Source organism: Thrips palmi, unplaced genomic scaffold, assembly GCF_012932325.1.
Source record: "Thrips palmi isolate BJ-2018 unplaced genomic scaffold, TpBJ-2018v1 HiC_scaffold_19, whole genome shotgun sequence".
Lineage (NCBI taxonomy): Eukaryota > Metazoa > Arthropoda > Insecta > Thysanoptera > Thripidae > Thrips > Thrips palmi.
Window position 1 is genome coordinate 2,561,665 of NW_023144628.1, and position 17,996 is coordinate 2,579,660.

The 17,996-nt window shown below is 68.5% G+C and overlaps 1 protein-coding gene across 1 annotated transcript; it reads right to left on the minus strand.

Moving 5' to 3' along the window:
• Positions 1-231: 231 nt before the first annotated feature.
• Positions 232-3,528, minus strand: LOC117646228 (clumping factor B-like). Its single transcript, XM_034387037.1, has 7 exons — positions 3,402-3,528; positions 3,210-3,335; positions 2,311-2,680; positions 1,405-1,803; positions 735-1,053; positions 450-641; positions 232-240 (listed from the first exon to the last, which is right to left on the minus strand). Exons 2-7 carry the CDS (start codon positions 3,262-3,264, stop codon positions 232-234), a joined length of 1,344 nt encoding a protein of 447 aa, XP_034242928.1. The 5' UTR covers positions 3,265-3,335; positions 3,402-3,528.
• Positions 3,529-17,996: the final 14,468 nt, after the last annotated feature.

Consider the following 17,996-nt stretch of genomic DNA (forward strand, 5'->3'; position numbering starts at 1 on the left):
GCGTCGTGTAGGTTTCCCATGGCGCTCCTGGACGTCACCATGCTCCCCCTGCAGTTGGCGCCACTGCTGCCACTGGCGCCGTTGCTGGACTCTCCGTCGCCGGGCTGGCCATTCTGACCGCGGTTCTTGGCATGGTGCGTCGGCGTGGGCGGGCACTGCGGCAACGGCGACGAGCTGCCCATGGCCAAGCCCCCCACGGAGCTCAAGGTGCCACCGGGACCGTGGACTCGGCTAAGCAGCCTGTAAAATAGAGTGTATATAAATTAATAAACTGTCATTCAGGAAAACAAGGAAACCTGACCGGTTGGTGTGGTCGGTACTAACCTGTGCAGCCTGGGGGACAGGTACTTGGGCTCCACGGCGGCCGCGCTGACTGTGGCGGCGGGCTGGCTGGGTGCGGCGGCCAGGGCGGCCAGGGGCGCGGCGATGGCGAGAGGCGGGTGGCTCACTTGCCGAGACAGCAGCTTGTGGGGCCGCACCACGTCCGCGGGCGCGGGCGGCGGCGGCGCCTCCTCCGACAGGCTCATCACCTGCCGCCGGAGCAGCTGCACCGAGGACGTGCCGTCGCGGTTGGCGTCGCGGTGGGCGTCGCGGAGCCGCGAGCAGCCGGGCCCGGCTTCAGGGAAGGAGGTCGCAGCCACCTGTTGGCCAGAGAACACGGTTACACTGCGGCTCGGGGCACCGGCACGAGCCTGGGCCTGGGCCGGGGCCGGGCAGTCGGCGGAAGTACGTGCCTGCGCGGTGTCTGCAGACATTCCGTGGCTGAGGGACTCGGAGCTGGAGCACCCCGCGGCAGTGGCGGCCACGGGCACCGCGCCCGAGTCCGAGGAGGGCGTGGGCATCGACGAACTGGGCGTCATCAGAGACGTGGCAGTGCTGGGTTCGGCCGTGTCGGGAATGGGCAGCAGTCGGGCCGAGTTGTCGTCCGACGTCTTCCTGGAGCCTGGAGGCGAGCTGTACTCATCCATCGAGCTGGTGGGGGCCGACGCCGTCGATGGCACCACGGCGTCACCCTCGGCGTCCGCGTCCACCTCACACAAACGGTCCATGGCACTCACACACACGTGGGCGGCATCGTCCAGGAGGTTCTCAAAGGAGGACCCACTCTCAGGGGTGGCCAGGGGCGCGGCCTCGCACAGGCAGGTGGCCGGAGACGGCCGCGGCGGGTCGGGAACGCGGCGGCACTCCTCGGCGTCCGTCTGCACAGGGCGACGAGGCCGCGGCGGGACGGCGGGGACCTTGTGTCGCAGCGCGGGCGGCGGCGGCACGGCGGGGGGAGCGGCGGAGGACGCCGACAAGTGCACGGCCCGCGTGCGCTCCAGCGGCCGGTGCTGGTGGCCGCGGTGCGTGCGCGGCGGCAGCGGCGGTGGTGGCGGCTCGTCGTCGGCGAGCTCGCTGGGGTACAGCGTCTCGTACAGGCGGCGGTTCACGTCGCCGGCTGCAGCGGGGGCGCGCGTCGAGGCCTGGCTCGTTGCCGCGGCCTCCTGGCCGTCCGCGGCCTGGCTGGCTCCGCGGTGCCGACTGCTGGGCCAGATGGGGTAGTAGTTGGCGTCGCTGGCGAGGCCGTGCTGCGGGCTGGACGAGGCTCTAGACGAGGCCACGTCCTGGCTGTCGAGGCTGAGGCCGAGGTCCAGGGTGCGCTGCGCCGTCTCGTGGGAGTTCCACGTGGCCAGCTCGGGGTGCTGCTCGCGCCGCTCTTCGGGGGCGGCGATGTGGGTCGCGGCCTCAGGCCTGGCCTCAAGCCTGGCGTCGGCGTCAGGCCGTTGCTCGGGGGCGGCAGGCTTGGGCCGCACTCTGCCATCGCTGCAAACGACAAAGAGATTTAGAGCGTCACGTGATACCTGAACCAAACCTCCGGCTGACAACATCCATCGCGCCCCGCGTCCCCAATTTTGCAACCAGGCCCGGCCCGGCCCGCCCCGCTCGAAGCCAGGCAGGCGCCTGTCGCGCCGCGTCGCGCCCGCCGCGTCAGCACGCCGCGCTTGGCTCCATGAATGGCGAGGCGAACGGCGTTGCAACACTTGGGCCGGCGCGTCGCTGCGCTGCGCTGCGCTGCGCTGCGGTCGTTCAACTTGACAAACGCGGCGCAACGCGGTGCAACGCCGGGCCGCTCCTTCAGACGGAAGCCTCGGCGGCCGCAATCCGCAACGTCGGCGAGGCAGGGCGAGGCAGGGCGAGGCAGGGCGAGGCAGCGCCAACCGCAGATTCACCGCTGTGCCGAGTTCGCCCCGGCAGCCCGCCACAACGAGGAAGCGCGGACAGGCCTGGACGCACTCCGCCTGCGGGCATAAACACGCCCCATCCACTCACCTCTGATCCTTGTTCACGTCGAGCTCGGCGAAGCCGTTGACGATCCTCCGCGTGTCCCGCTCGGCCTTGTCCTTGTCCGCCTTGGCCGACCTGGCGGCCTTCTTCTTGTGCAGTCGCCAGCTCTTCTGCTTGCGCTGCTTGGACGACGTCTCCGCGTCCGAGTCGCTGTCGCTGCTGCCGCCGGGGCCCGGCCGGTGCGAGCTCTTGGCGGCGCGGCCGCGGACCCGCTGCACCTGCGGCTGGGGCTGCGGCTGCGGTTGGGGCTGTGGGGGCAGGCTGGGCAGGCTGGGCAGGCTCAGGGGCTCGGACTGCGCCAGGCAGCTAAGGTTGAGCCCGCTGTAGTACCGGAAGCACAGCAGCTTGGCGCATTCTGGAACACGAAAAGCAGGCGTGAGTCACTGCCGAGGCATACTGCAGCCCGAGGCCGGCGTCGACGCGGCGACGCGGCCACATCGTGGCGGCCACCTTCTGACGAGCACTCGTGCACCGTGGAGCGGGCCGCTGAGCGATGCAGCCACCCCCGCCCCCACCACCCCGACCAGCGGTGACGGTGTCGACGGCGCGGTGGCGGGACCAAGGGGCCGTCCTGGGGTGGGGCCGAAGGGCTGTCTTCAGGGGGGCTGACGTCGGCGTCCTCCGGGGGCCCTGCCGAGGGACGCGTCCAGGGCCAGGCCATACTGGTGGACCTGCGCCCACCTCGCTGCGGCCGCGACTGAGTGGAGTGAGTACTCGGTTCGGGAGTCGGGCCAGTCGGGGTCAGTAGCGTGAGGACGGCGTCGAAGCACCGCGATGCGACTCGCCGAGATCCGGCGCCGATAAGATAGCCCAGCCCCACCCATTCATGCCGCATGCATGCGAGCGCAGTGCGAGCGCAGTGCCACGGCAGTGCGCACCCTCACCTTGTTGGGTTAGGGCGAGTTCACGGGCGGTCTGCGGCAGGTCTAGCAGCCACATCGTGTCCCCGGACTGGGAGCCCAGGACGCCCGGCCCGAGACTCGCCAGAGACTTGGACGAGTCGGTCTCATCTGCAACAGAAACAACCAAGTGACGCGGTCAGTCCAAGCACGGCAAATCGAAGCAGAGGAACACACCGACGACCAGGCACAAAGAGCCTGGGCCCGGGGCCCTAGGCTCGGACGGCGGCCCTCATGACGTCTCGCTGCGTCTCATGACAAAGACAAGATTAAGACAGATATCGGTCCCACCAGGCTAACCAGGCTCGCCGGCAGGCCATGCTTTCCCCGCCCGGCCGAGCCTATGACGCTCTCTGAGTCACACAGACCAATCCAAGACAAGCGCAGCCAGCGCTGTGGGAGGGAGGGAGGGAGGGAAGGCCCAAATTGGTCGTTACGCCAATAATGGACAAGTGCGCCGTGGCGCTGCTGAGGATGCCTCCACCATTCCGCCTTTATTATAGTTTTCGTCGAGGACGTCCCCGATGACGTCCCCGAGCACGCCGCTGAGGACGCTGCCGAGGACGCCGCCGGTGACTCGGGCGACGGGACAGTGCAGGTGCGCGACGCCCAGCCGCAGGTGCGAAGGGCGACGGCGGCCCCACGGACACCGCCACCTGCTGCACGTGATTCATCGTGGCGTGCAAGCGCGACGCAACGCGCTCGACGCGCGCCCGGAGCATGCGGAGCACTGAGTCACCGCGAGGGGCACGCCGATGTCATGCCGCGCACCGACCAACGCCAGGAGGAGGAACGCCGGAGGAACGCCTCAGGAACGCCTCAGGAACGCCACAGGAACGCCTCAGGAACGCCACAGGAACGCCTCAGGAACGCCACATGAACGCCACAGGAACGCCACAGGAACGCCACAGGAACGCCACAGGAACGCCAGGGGGAACGACTGGGGGAACGCCTCGTTGACTGCCTTGTGAGAACCGTCTGAGGAACACGGAGCAAAATCAGAGGAACGCCTGACGCCTGAGAACCGTCTGGGGAGCGCCAAGCAAAACTCATTCATTCATGAGGAGCACGAGGAGCGAGCCGAGCGAGCCGGCCGGCAGCGTGGAAGTGAACGACCACGCGGCCTTGCCCGCCTTGCCCGCAGCCCGAAATAACTAGGAATACCGCGACGCGCGCACAGACACACAGAGACACGCGTGGCTACAAGGCTCGGTGACAGAAGCGATCGAGCACCTCTTGTAAGGACCCAAGTCGAGGAATGGGGCCCATTAATCCACGCCCTAATTTTATCAGTTGATTACCTCCCACTGTCTGGTCGCTATCACGCCATCACGACGATACCGCGATGAATGGAAAGGCGTGGCCTCGCCGCGGCCGCTTCGAGTGCAGGCCCGACACTACACTTGACTCGGCGGCCAGAAAAAAAGCGAGCAAAAAACAAAAACAATGGGGAATCCCATCCACATTCACATTCCCATCCCAGGGCCTAAGACACGCCGTCACGCCGCGCCGCGCGTTGCCAGGAGAAACGCAACGCGCAAGGACGGGCACGCGCGGCGAACGCGGCGGACATGGAGAGAGACACAATGAACGGCGAGGTGACCGGGTGACCGCCACATGTCACGTGCGTGTCACGCCGTGTCACTTCGTTACCGGCAGGCCCGGCGGGGGCGGGGCGGGGTCCACCCGTCCGCTCTCCAGATGGCGGGCGTGGCGAGGCGTGGCGAGGCGATCGCTGGGCCCTTCAAGGAAGTGCTAATCCAGTCCATCTGTGCCCCCGGCAGGCCCCGCCGTCTCCGCCGTCCCCGGGGGACGAAAGGTACGACCCTGACCACCTCCAGCGGGCACCTCACGCGCCTCACGCACTCTCACGCACCAGCCCGGCCGGATGGCCGGATCAACGAACATTGGCCCGGGTCGCCTTTTCAACGCAGTCACGTACGATTCCAGGCATGTGGGTCAAGCATCGCCTTGTTTCAATGGCGGGGCGGGGCGGGGCGTGGCACGGAGCGTCCCCGTCAGGCCGTCAGGACCTATTCACGGTACCGATCAACCCCGAGAGGGTCGAGAGAGGCACACGTGTGCGGGGGCTGGGATTGCTGCCTTCAGGCTGTCTCTCTCGCACCAACACGGGACGTCCCAGAGAGAGAGCGAGTGAGGAAAGCACTCGGAATCAGTCTGCTGGGCCGGCCTCAATCAACGGAAGAACAGCAGCGTGGCCGCGACTTTCAGAAGAGGCTAGCCCACTGTCCAAGAAAAGATAGGCAATTCCATCCCGATTTTGGAAATGTCACCGTAAAACTGACCGCGCCGTCCATAAAGAAGGAGGAATAATCGTTCGACTTCCTTCCAATAAAATCCGTCCGCCCAGGCAACACCCGACGCATCCAGCAGACACCTGGCCGTGCCCGCCGTGCCTAGCCGCGCCCCGCTGCGCTGCGCCTGCCCGAGCCAGACAACACCGGTATTTACTACCCCACCCCCTTCCTTCCGGCTTCCGGCCCCTAGCCGTGCCGTGCCGCGCCGCGCCGCGCCGCCAGCAACGCCTGCCAGCCACACCTTTGCTTCCTATCCCGGCCCGGCCTGCCCGGCTCCAAGCCGAAGATGCCCGGCAAGTCATGCCGCGACGACCTGGCGTCTGCTATCAAGGACCCTGACCAAAAGAAAAGCAATATTTTCCCGTCCGAAAAAAAAGCTGACTCGTTTTTGCTTTCTTAGAGAATGACTAACGAATCGTAACCCCTATGCTCCATCCCACAACCCTCTCCTTTGCGAGAGCGTCGTGCGTCGAATGTCCTGCCGGTCCTGCCCTGCTGGCTCCTTTCGAGAGTCGTTTTCATCGCTCTGTCTCTCCCGCACCTGAGGCCCTCTATGAGTTCAAGAGAGACAGAGCGACAAAAACGACTCTCGGAGTCAGTCTCCTGGCCGTCGTCGTCGTCGGCCTCCACCGGCCTCCACCCCGCCGACGTCGACGGGCACGTCCCCGGCACGCGCGTGACGCCACGACTCGTCGCCGCGCCTCGCCGTGAGTCACCACAAAAGGCTTCATTCATTCATCGTCCTCTCGCCCCACCCCGCGAGCACCCCCTCCTCGTCCTCCTTTGGAAACCGGAAGAAGAAGACCCTTAAAAGGGCTTCCGCCCCGCCCCGCCCCGCCCCGCCCCGCCCCGCACTTCCGACTTGCACCAATAAGCCGGCGGTTCCTGCGGAAGTGGCGGCATAGCGTCGGAGAGACGTGCCGGCCGCAGCGCCGCAGCGCCCCCTCCCCCCCCCCCTCGTTGCCGTTGCCCCGCTGTGCTAAGCAGGCTGGCGACAAATCACCTTCTCGCTGTCCAGCGTGTCCACACGCGAGGTGCCGAGACGCCCTGGTCTTCGGCGGCGTCATCCGATTAGTGCAGGGCCACGCGCCTCCGCGGCCTCCACCACCGCGTGGGACCCAAGGCCACGGGGCGGGGCTCGCGGCGCTGGGGCTGGCAGGGCTGGCTGACGGGGCGGCCGAGCAGCCCGCGGGCCATCCCGCCGGCCGGCCGGCACCAAGACACGACCGCGCTGATACCAGTCGCGATTACGAAAGCGTCGACATCGCGCTGAGGTCGCGGGTTCAACTCCGCCCGGAAGCGGCGACCGCATCGCCCGCCGCGCGCGGAGATTTATTTTGCGTGCGTCTGAATGGCTACGGCTCGCATGCACTATGCACTCCGAGCAGGCAGGCAGGCACGAGACAGCAAACAGCATGCGGCCGGCGGTGCTGGCAGCGGATGCTGCAGCCTGCAGTGTGCCTGCAGTTGCCCGCAGTCCGCAGCCCGTCCCGTCCCGCCCCGGCCGCAGCCTGCAGCCGCCACGTGGCACCGCGCAAACGCACCACAAGTACACCACACAGTACTGTGCCGCGCGCTGGAGCAGCTTGAGCGGATTGAGGCTCTTCATTGCGCAACGGCATCCTTGACATTCGCCAGGCCGCGGGCCTCATGGCGGGCCTCATGGCGGGCCTCATGGCGGGCCTCATGGCGGGCCTCATGGCGGGCCTCATGGCGGGCCTCATGGCGGGCCTCATGGCGGGCCTCATGGCGGGCCTCATGGCGGGCCTCATGGCGGGCCTCATGGCGGGCCTCATGGCGGGCCTCATGGCGGGCCTCATGGCGGGCCTCATGGCGGGCCTCATGGCGGGCCTCATGGCGGGCCTCATGGCGGGCCTCATGGCGGGCCTCATGGCGGGCCTCATAGCGGGCCTCATGGCGGGCCTCATGGCGGGCCTCATGGCGGGCCTCATGGCGGGCCTCATGGCGGGCCTCATGGCGGGCCTCATGGCGGGCCTCATGGCGGGCCTCATGGCGGGCCTCATGGCGGGCCTCATGGCGGGCCTCATGGCGGGCCTCATGGCGGGCCTCATGGCGGGCCTCATGGCGGGCCTCATGGCGGGCCTCATGGCGGGCCTCATGGCGGGCCTCATGGCGGGCCTCATGGCGGGCCTCATGGCGGGCCTCATGGCGGGCCTCATGGCGGGCCTCATGGCGGGCCTCATGGCGGGGCTCGCCGTCGATGTTGTCTGCCTGCCCGCCCGGCTGCCCGGCTGGCTGCCCGGCCGGCCTGGCCGCACCGCAACCATAACAACAACACGGCGGCTGCGGCGCAGAAGCAGGATGAGCAAATAACAGCGATGCGATAGGCCACGCGCCGCCTCGAGTCGCAGCCAGCGCCAGCCAGCGCCACGCGGTCTATGGCGCGCCATGGAGGGGCGGCGGGGCCGAGCCCTGGCCGCTTAGCAGCTTAGCCGCGGTGGCGACGGATCCGCGTTTCCGCGAAAACGAATTCGGAGAGCGGCCGCGGGCGCGAGCACGCCACAGCACGCCATCACCGGCAGCGGGTGGGGCCAACCGCGTGCGTCGCTCTATCCTCTATCCCCCGCCGCCACCCACACTCTATTCCCGCCTTTCACCCCGCCTCCCTCTGTCCTCCTCTTCGTCGCGTATTGCTCGAATTTCTCTCTCCTATCCTGGCGTCTATCCGTCCGCCGTCCACCGGGCCGGCTGGCAGCAGGAAGGCGGAGGCAGGGCGGAGGCGGATAGAGGGAATCTAGAAGATGAGCAGCGGGAGCCCCCGGCCACTCGAACCGAGCCGCCGCGCCCCGCCCCGCCAGCCGGTAGAGTCTCCTGCCCATAAAGAACGGCCCGCTAATTAAGAGCCCGCAAGTCAAGCCTAATAGGGCACGCCGAGGATCTAGGCGCGCCGAGGATAGACACGGTCCGAGGGCGGGGCCGCCGGCCGGCGGATGCGAGGTGGGGAGGCAGGAGGCAGGCCGAGGGGCAGATGAAAGCGACAGAGCAGTTTCTATTAATTTCAAAACGACGTCGCGCTTCCAACCACGGTGCAGAGACCGCGGCAGCGCGCGCCGTCCAAATCCGGAAACAAATTACACAGCGCCGAAGCCGATCGCGCGGCAGTGCCATGGCAGTGCAGTGTAGTCACACGAGTAGCCACGTGTGGCCACGTGCAAGGGCCGGTCGGCGCGGCGCCCACGCCGACACCCTCAGCATCCCGTCGTCGGGTCCCGTCGGGCATACATGAATGGCAACGCGGCGACCACGCGGCGACGAACGAACCCGCCGCCCCCGCCGGGCCTCGAACCCGCGTCAGCGTGCGCCGGCCGCCTGATTCCAAAGGATCGCCTCGTCGCTCTGTCTCTGTCGCACTCATGGGGCGTTCCGTAGCGGTGCGAGAGAGACAGAACGACGCGTCTGCACGCGGGCGGCTGACATTTCGCCACCGTGCTCCCACCCTCTAGTCTGCCGTCTGCCAGATTCGGCGTCGGCAAGTCAGGCCGGCGAGGCGAGGCGCGTGAGCCTTCGCGTCGCGACGCGAGCCGGCAAGAATAGAGCACAGTGGCGCTGATAAGATCGGCGCGGCGTCCCGCCAGGAACGTCTCCTCGATCGGGCCGACCTTGTGCAGAGGGCGGAAGCGCGCAGGTAGCGCGACGCCAACAACTTCCGGCGGCTTCGGGCTTTACGGGCGCAACTCGTCAACGAGATGGCGAGCGCCGAGACGAACAGGACCAGCGGGACCACCGGCTTCTTCGGCTCCGACTCGGCCGACTCGTGCGTCGTGTGCGGGGATGCGTAGGAAGGGAGGGGGGGCACCAGGACAGCCTGCAATGCCCGCATGAGGGGCCTAAATGAGTCGTCCTCCTCGCCTGGGGGCGACCTCGCCGATATGCAGCCTGCCCTGCCCGCCCTGCCCGGACCGCAGCAACAAGCCAAGCGGCTTCCGTACAGTGGAGAGGAGGTCCTCCAGGATACGGAAAATAATAACCGAGGACTTCCCCGCGGCGCCGACGCGCCAACGCGCCGACGTCAAGCAGCAAATTGAGACCGCGCCACGCCGCGGCCCGATTGCCGCCTTGCCCCGATGACAAGATGTTTGTCTCCGCGGAGCCGCGCGGCGTGGGGCACGTTCGCCCGTCGACGGAAGTGATGGCGGCGTTGCGGGTTCGGCGCGGCAGAGGCAGACACCGCGGTGTAGGCAGAGCGTGAACAACAGGACTAGATGTGTAGAAGCAAACGTAGCTGTAAGTAGAGGTAGAGGTCGAGGTCAACGTTGTGGCAGAGGTGTGTAGACAGAGAGTCCGGGCCCGGGTGGCAGCGGCCGCGGCGGTATGCGAGCGCGAGCACATGACGCCCCCGCGGTCGCCGGCGTGCCCACCGAGCGGGACACCCACCTTCACACGGCCCGGCCGTGCCCAACAAGGCCGCTTTCCTCCACTTTCCGCCTCCGCCGACAGTGGAGTGGCCTGCCGCGCCGCGCCGCGCCCCGAGGCGATTACATGACGGACACCGTCGGGCTGGACGCTGGACGCGCAGGACCAGCCATCGACTCACCGTGGCGGCGCCGAGGCGCGGAGGGGACGTCGCGACCGCCGGGACGAACGAGGCCGACGCGCTCGCCCGTGAGCACCCGTCAGAAGCGACTAGTAGCGACTGACGGCGCCCTACAGCGGTGGCGGAGGGCACAGGGCGCCGTGGGCATGGCCGTGGGCATGGCCGTGGGCATGGCCGTGGGGCGGACGCCCGGACACCCCACCCAGCGCACGCCGCGCCGCACGCCCCAAAAGCACACCGCCAGCACGGCCCGCGCCACGCCGCGCCTCACCTTATGCCGGGCTACCCCCAGCCCCAGGGCAGGGGCAGGGCCGAGCCCGGGGCAGTAAAACTGGGCGTGTCCTGGCGACAGTGACGTCAAACAGGACCGTCACCAAGGGCGTAGCGTCACTGGCTGCGGGCCCTGGGCCTCGCCCTGGGCCCTGCAATGGAGCACGACAGGCCACGGGGTGGGAGGGAACGGGCCGGGCTGGGCCCCTACTTGTCACCCCAACGACCTCCGCGCCCGCGCCCGCGCCGTGCCTCTGCAGGTCTGCACGCCCACGTCGGGGCGACACTGCGACACGGCACGTCGGACACGGCACCCGGCAACCAGAAAAGCCGACGCATTGCCGCGGAAATTCAAACGCACGCGCAACAACGACCCATTTCCGGCCAAACGCCAAGCCTTCCCACTTTCCACGCGTAGCAAATAACACGTCGCGAGGCCCCGCAAAACAAAAATGACGCGGACAGTAGTACACGGGTGTCTTACAAGCAGGCGCCAAAATACGAGCGGCCAAGGAAGAGGGGGGAAGAGGGGAGGGGGATTCGTCGTTGCCCACCGTGTTGCCCACTGACGCTGTACAGGATGCATCCCGAGCCCACTCACTCACGCGGGGCAGGGCAGGGCCGGGCAGGGCAGAGCAGGGCCCAGTCCAGTGGGACCTCGTCGGCCTAGCCACCTACCTAACCGTCCGGCCGTTCCACGGAGGCCCTGCCGCCGCCCCGCGCCCCTTCCCCGCCGCCCACAAACACCCTTCGGCGTCCCCACTCGCGACGCGCATCCTGCTGGACGCCGTCCACGCCGTCCTCGTGGGCCGCCACGCTGCAGGCGCCGCCCTGCCGCCACTACGCTGTAGTGCAGGCACGACGACCCTGACCATAGCGGCCGGCCAGGGCGGGCCAGGGCCTCGACGAGCCAAGGGAAGGCGGGCAGGGGCTTTTCGTGAAACGCACAACCGGCTTGTTTATTTACCTTGCCGGCCCGGGCTTGCCCGCCTGCCTGCCTGGGCCCCTCGCCAGCGCCGCCCCGCCGCCCCGCCACTTCCGCACTACAACCTGCCGGCCACCGTAGGCCGCCGCCACTGCGCACACCGCGCCGCGCGCACGAAGCAGACTTCCGCCGCGGATTCGGCCAGCATTTCCAATGTGTCCGAGCCGATGAAGCGCGGTGCGGCGGTGCGGCGGTGTAGCCGTGTAGCCGCACGGCAGCGGGCGCGGCGCGCGTGTCGCTAAAAATACGCCCGGCCCAATGCCGCGGCGGGCGTGGCGGGACGTGGCGTGGCGGGGCGTGGCGGGGCGTGGCGGGGCGTGGCGGGGCGGGGCGGGGCGGGCGTGGCGCGGCGCTGCAGCGCGATGCGAACACTCGCCCGACAAAATAATGTCGTCCCGCCACGCCGTTTCGTTCCAAACTGCCGCGTGCGGCGCGCGGCGCACCGCACCTCGGCCGCGACGTGTAGTACCCCAGTGTACCCGCGGCGCGCCGCCTGGCTACTATAATTTGCAGAGGTAACATTTGGAGCGGGCCCAGTGCCGCCACTGGCGGGGCGCGCCGTGCCGTGCATCCGGTGCAGGATGTTTACCGCTGACGTCCAGCCCCGCCGCGCCGCGCCCTGCCTGGCCCTGCCTGGCCCTGCCTGGCCCGGCCCCGCTGGCTCGCGAAGAAGCAGGACTGCTCTTTGAACACTTCAGTTTGACCGCGGCGGAGAGAGCCGCGCTGGGCTGCAAGGCTGCCAGGCCCACGGCAGAAAAGGGTGAGACTCCGCCCGCGCCGCCCGGACCTTCACTTTTCCCAATCGAGCGAGGGAAAGACGCCAGCAGCCCCAGCAGCGCGTGTTCCAAGGTGTACTTACGACATCCACGTGTCCCCCCCTCCCTCCCGCGCTCAATTTCATCCTTCGTCCTTTTTTTTCCACGCCTCCGCCGCCGCGTCCCCGCACCGCGCTCGTAAACCATCACGATGCCGCGGGGGAAATTTTAATATATTTCGACGTCCCCGAAAATAAAATGGGGGAGGGCCCAGCGACCCCGCACTCCGCACTGCACCGCTACACGCGTTTCGCCGGCCAGGAGCGGCCAGGGGGGCGGTCACCCAGCAAAACGAGCTCAAAGCGGGTAAGAAAGAAGAGCGCACTCGGCTCTTGGTTTCTGTATTCTTTCAACATTCACCGCGAGCGCCGCCGTGAGCAAAAAGCCGGCGTCCGCGTCTCGTCGACGGCGATCGGGGCGGGCCGCTCCGGGGCGGAGGGGCGATGGTGGACGTAGACGCCCTCCTCGAGCTTCCGCCGCACGATATGAGATGCGCGTCGCGTCACGCCGTCTGCTGCCGACTTTAGGCCGCGGGGCGGGGCGGGCGGGGCCGCGAGGATGGCCACGCAGTGCCTCGACAGAGCGGATGAGGGGCAGTCTAGCTCAAAGCCAAGGCCCGGCCCGGCCCGGCCAAGAAGCCCAGCTGAGTGCCAGTGCTCTCGTTGCTGTCTCTCTCGTGCACATGGGGCGACGCGTGGTGATGCGAGAGAGACAGAACGACGAAGGCACTCTTCGGCATCCGCCTCGGCCGCCTCCTTCCTGCGAGGACGGCCGAGGACGGCCGAGGACGGGATGCGGATGCGGGCCCAGAGCAGCACGCCAAGGCCCCCTTACGCTACGCGCGAGGCCGTCGAACGCCTCGGATCGCGCGGATCAAGGCCGCGCGGCCGGGCCGGCCCGCAAGGCCCCGAAGGCCCGAAGGCCCGCAGGGTGGCTCCCGGCGACGTCAACAACGCCAACAACAAGCTCTACTCGGCGGGGGCGATTAGGCCGCGACTAGCCGCGACCGTGCAACGGCACCCAAACCGCCCAACCCGTATCGCCGACGAGTCCGCAGTCCGCCGGCTTCCAGCGCGCTTCCAGGAAGCCATCAGCCGCCAGCCGCGCGTCGTTATGTCATTCTGGACACAACGGGACCGACACACCGACGCGGTGACCGCGGCGTGATAGCGGTCGACGGCGAGCACCTCGGTGTGCCCAGGCAATGCTCAGGCGATGCCCGGGCGCCGCCATGACCCCCGCCAATTGGGAAGGTCCGCGTCGATGGGGGCTGACGGGCCGGTCTTTGAATTGACGATGACGACATGACGACGCGCTGCTCGGTGCGGGCCTCGCTGCCGCCCTGCCTGGCTGCGCGACGTGGACGCGGGTCGACGCGGTCCGGGGTTCAGTGTCCGCCCGCCTGGCCGCCCCGCCCGCGGCGGTCGCCCTCTCAGCTGTTTTGAGCGCCGCGCTGGCCGCGCTGGGCCGCGCCCCGCGGGCTGGACTGCGGCCACTGCGGCCCTCGGGCGGTTCAGGCGGTCTTTAGTCTTTAGGTCTGCCCACTAATGTCCGGCCCGTCCGGCCCGGCCATTCCGTTCGTTCACCGGACAGCCCCGGACAGCCCTCGCAGAGCTCGGACACCCTCGGCCCGGCCGTGGCGCTCGCCGTGGCGCACCGCGCATTGCTAATCGGCCCGTGCGGCCGCACTGTACTAACGACTGGCGGACTGGCCCGGGGCCACGGCGAGGCAGGGCGGGCCGCCGGTAGGCGCCACTCTCACCTTCACACGTGGGCCCCGCCGGCTCGCAGCTCGCAGCGGCTCGCAGCCCCAGCTGGTGCCCTCCATCGAGGAGAAATGCGCGCCGGCACGGCCACGGCACGGCACGGCCACGGCACGGCCGGCACCGAAGGCGGCTCCGGCTGGGTCGGCTCCGGGTCGGGCGCGCGGTGCCGGAAGCAGGGGGTCGCGGCCGTGCGGCCAAGCGGCCAGGCGGCACCGACCCGGAGGTGAGTGGCGGGGCGGGGCGGGGCGGTGGCGCCATTGGCAATGAGCAGGACCTGCAGCCGCGGCCGGCCACGCCCCGCCGCGGTACGCCGCTTGGTACAGTCTGCACCTCCACTGTACCACCACCGCCTCAAAGCTAGACAATTGGCTGGAGCGCTGGAACGACGCGTCCCCGGAACGCCGCGCTGTCGCGCTGCGACACTGCGACACTGCGACACATGGACGACGCTGGACGACACAGGCAGACAGCGTGTCGCCGTGGCCGTGCAGCCGTGCCGTGGCCGAGGTCCGCGACGAGCCGAGCACTGCGGCAGTGCAGGTGGAGCCGAGCCGAGCCGAGTCGTCCGGAGCCGAGCCAGGATAACGGTGCCCCGCCCCTACCTGCAGGCCATAAACCAGCCACCAACCCCCAAACCCATCGCGCTCACCTGCCCAAGCAGGAATGTCATAATTTCGAGAAGAGCGGCCGTGCTTCACCAAAACTGCACAATGCCATACATTACCGATCGCCAGAGTTCGACAGACCCCGCGACGGCGGGGAGGCACTGCGACACACCAGCCGGCAAGAGTTGCGGACGCACACATGGCCCACGGTCCACGAACACGCCCAAGGTTCCCCAGACGATCGCCGCGACTCCGGGCTCTTACCTCGACCTAGCCGTCGACGAGGACTCCGGATGAGCCCCGTCAGCCCCGTCCTCTCGACGCGTCCCTCGCGGACCCAGATTATTTGTAGTGGCGGGGCTGCGCGGTGCGCGGAGCGCGGTGTGGTGTGGCGGCAAACTGGCGGCAAGCGCGGCGAAACGGAGACGCTCGCGTAATAAATCGACGGCGAGCAGGTGAGCAGAGAAGGACCGACGGGGCGAGAAAAAAAGAAAAGGAGCGAGAAGCCTGCTTCGGACAGGTGTCAAATCAACAAGAAGAAGGCTGCCAGCACAGGCCGGGTCATCAACACCTTGCTGCTTGTTTGCACCGTTTTATTGACATCATTTCGGAAGGGACAAATAAAGGAAGCCGGTCCGGATGTCCAGAGAATGTGCTTCTTTTTTGCCCTCGACTTTATTTCAAGAGTTGGTGTTGCGGGCCGCCCGCCGCCGCGCCGCGCTTTCCCGCGCAGATTCCTCTCGGCGAGTCGCCCGATGGTGGTCGTCCCGGTGGGCGGCCTGGGCGGCCTGCGCGCTGGTGTGGTCGTTGTCGTCCGCGCGGCCTGCCTGGCCTGCCTGGCCTGCCGGGGCGTCAGCCGCATGGAAATGGCCCACAAAACGGTCGCGAAACGCCACACGTATACAAGCGCCCCTTTTACAGAGTCGCCGGTGAAACCGCGCGTCGGGGGCGTCTTGTGACCCGGCCGCCGCCGCCGCCGCCACACACGCAAGCACGCTGACGACAGGACAGGCCGGGTGCGAAATTGTCGTGTGTCATTTTCACGGAATCAAATCCGGGCGAGCGTCCCGACCGGAACTGCCGCGGGGGACCACACGGGGACCGCACGGGGACCGCCGCCGCAGCCACCGCAATCGGCGCGCCGGCCAGACCAGCCAGACCAGCGTCAGACCAGCTTCCGGTGCAGCCGCATCACTCGTCACTCTGCTGTGAATCAAACCCCGGCGTTCAAGTGTCGGCTTTTATCGGCGCACACACACGCTCGCACGCTTGCAACCCCCCCCCCCCCCCCCACACACACACACACGTTACTGCGCGTTGCGCAGTCCCGATGGCAGGTAGGGCCGGGAAGTGGTGCCCTGATTGGCCCACGCTGCCAATCGAATCCGAAGCGCGAAGCACCGCGAGCACCGCGACACGCAGGCCCGTCCGTCCCACGTCCGTACAGGGCGTTGCGGCGTTGCGCTCGCGAGCGGGGCGACGAGGCGACGCGCCACGCCCTTCGGGGTCTCGCCCCACCCCGCCCCGCCCCGCCCGCCCCGCCCCGCCCGAGGAGTGTCCGAAGAGTGTCCGAGCGGCGCCCCCAGACGGCCCAATGTCACGGCACGCCGCGCGGCCGCGGTCCTAGGGGAAATCGGACTCGCCAAAGTAACCCAATCGCTGCAGGGACGCGCGCCAAGGACGACCAGTGCGCCTGAGTGAGTGTGAGTGTGTGTGTGAGTGTGAGTGTAGGTGTGTGAGTGTAGGTGTGTGTGTGTGTGTGTAAGTGTGTGTGTGTGTGTGTGTGTGTGTGTGTGTGTGTGTGTGTGTGTCACAGCCGTGACGCAACGGCGGCTCAACACACAGTTGTAAACACACTCACAAGCCGGCATAGCGCGCATTCTACACTTCGACACTCCTCCAACGCAATTTCACATTCCCTAGGCGTGGCTCCGCGCTCCGCCATGCCTGGCCATGCCACCGCGTGGCCGCCGCGCCGCGCTCCGCGCCCCTCCACCCAGGACGAGAACGAGGACGGACGGGACGTCCTGCCGGCGCGGCTGGCGCGGCAGGCGCGTGGGATTCGAGCCCACAGCGTAATGCTGCCCCGTGACCGCGGTACACAGCACACGCGGCCGGGCCGTCACGCCGTCACGCCGTCACGCCACGGCCGCGCGTCACACGTGCATCCTTCCGCGCCGCACGCCGCGCGTCACACACGGCCGTGATAAACCGGCCGCGTCACGAGTAGGCAGCCGGCCCCCTGAGCCCCGCTGGGCCCCGCCCACACTCCGCGCGGCGCGCTGCGTCCGGTGAGCGACGTGTGTGTGTGTGTGTGTGTGTGTGTGTGTGTGTGTGTGTGTGTGTATGTGTGTGTGTGTGTGTGCGTGCGTGAGAGTGTGCGTGTGTTGGAGGGGGCGACGCCGGCCGGCCGGCAGTGGCAGTGCGCACGCCCTCCGTTGCGGCGCGGCCAAGCAGCGAATCCAGTGCAATTTGTCACCGCGCGGCGCGCCGCACTTCGCAGGGACTGATTCGGAAGAGAAGCTTCAGCCGCACACGCGGCACGCGGGGCGCGAGAGAGACAGCGACGAAACGACTCTTCGGATTCGGGCCGGCGCGCCCACGCCCACGTGTTCGGCCTGGTGGCTGCCTGGTGGCTGCCCGGCCCGCAAATTTGCAGTGGCGCTGCGCCGCCTTGCGCCGCCGCCGCGTCCGTCCCAGGCCGTGTCGACTTCCTGCAGCGAGCGGCAGAGCGGCAGAGCGGCAGCTTGCACAGCACCGCGCACCCCTTGCCGCAGGCAGGCCAGGCGTTAGCCAGGCGGGCCTGCTGCTGTTGGGCGTCCGGCCGGCCCGGGCCCGGGGAGGGAGGGGGCAGAAGGCACATCCGGAGAGACACGCCACTGCGTCTGTGTGTGTGTCGTGCGGGCGGAGGGCGTATGGGGAGGACGACGAGGACGGTCCATATCTCACCAGCAGCAACAGGATTCGGAGCCCGGCAGCCCCGCCAGCCCGCGCAGGCCTAGAATGACCAGAATGGGCGCATCCGCACCCGATGGGGCCAGGCCCTGGCCAGGCCCTGGCCAGGCCGGACGGCGCGGCGCCAACGGGGAGTGAGGGGGCGCCGCGCGGCTCGCGACTGCTACGGTCAAAAGCCGAGGCCGAGGTGGCCGTCGTGCACCACGAAAACAAAGCGGGCGTCGTCCCCCCACGTCCGCGGCCTCCGCGGCCTCCGCGGCGTCCTCGCCCGACGCCGGACGGCGCCGTAAATCCTACAATTTGGGAGTAGAGGGACTCGGCCGCGGCGCTCTTGTTGCGAGGCGCGGGGGCGATCCCACACCGAGCCGACGCGGTGAGAAGCGGGCCCACGCCGGGTTCAAACACTCTCACGCACGCCTCGTTTTATCACTCCCTTTTCCGCGGAGCACCTGTTGGCGGCGCGCGCGGGTCACACGCGGGGGCCTGGCAGCACCAGGGCCCGG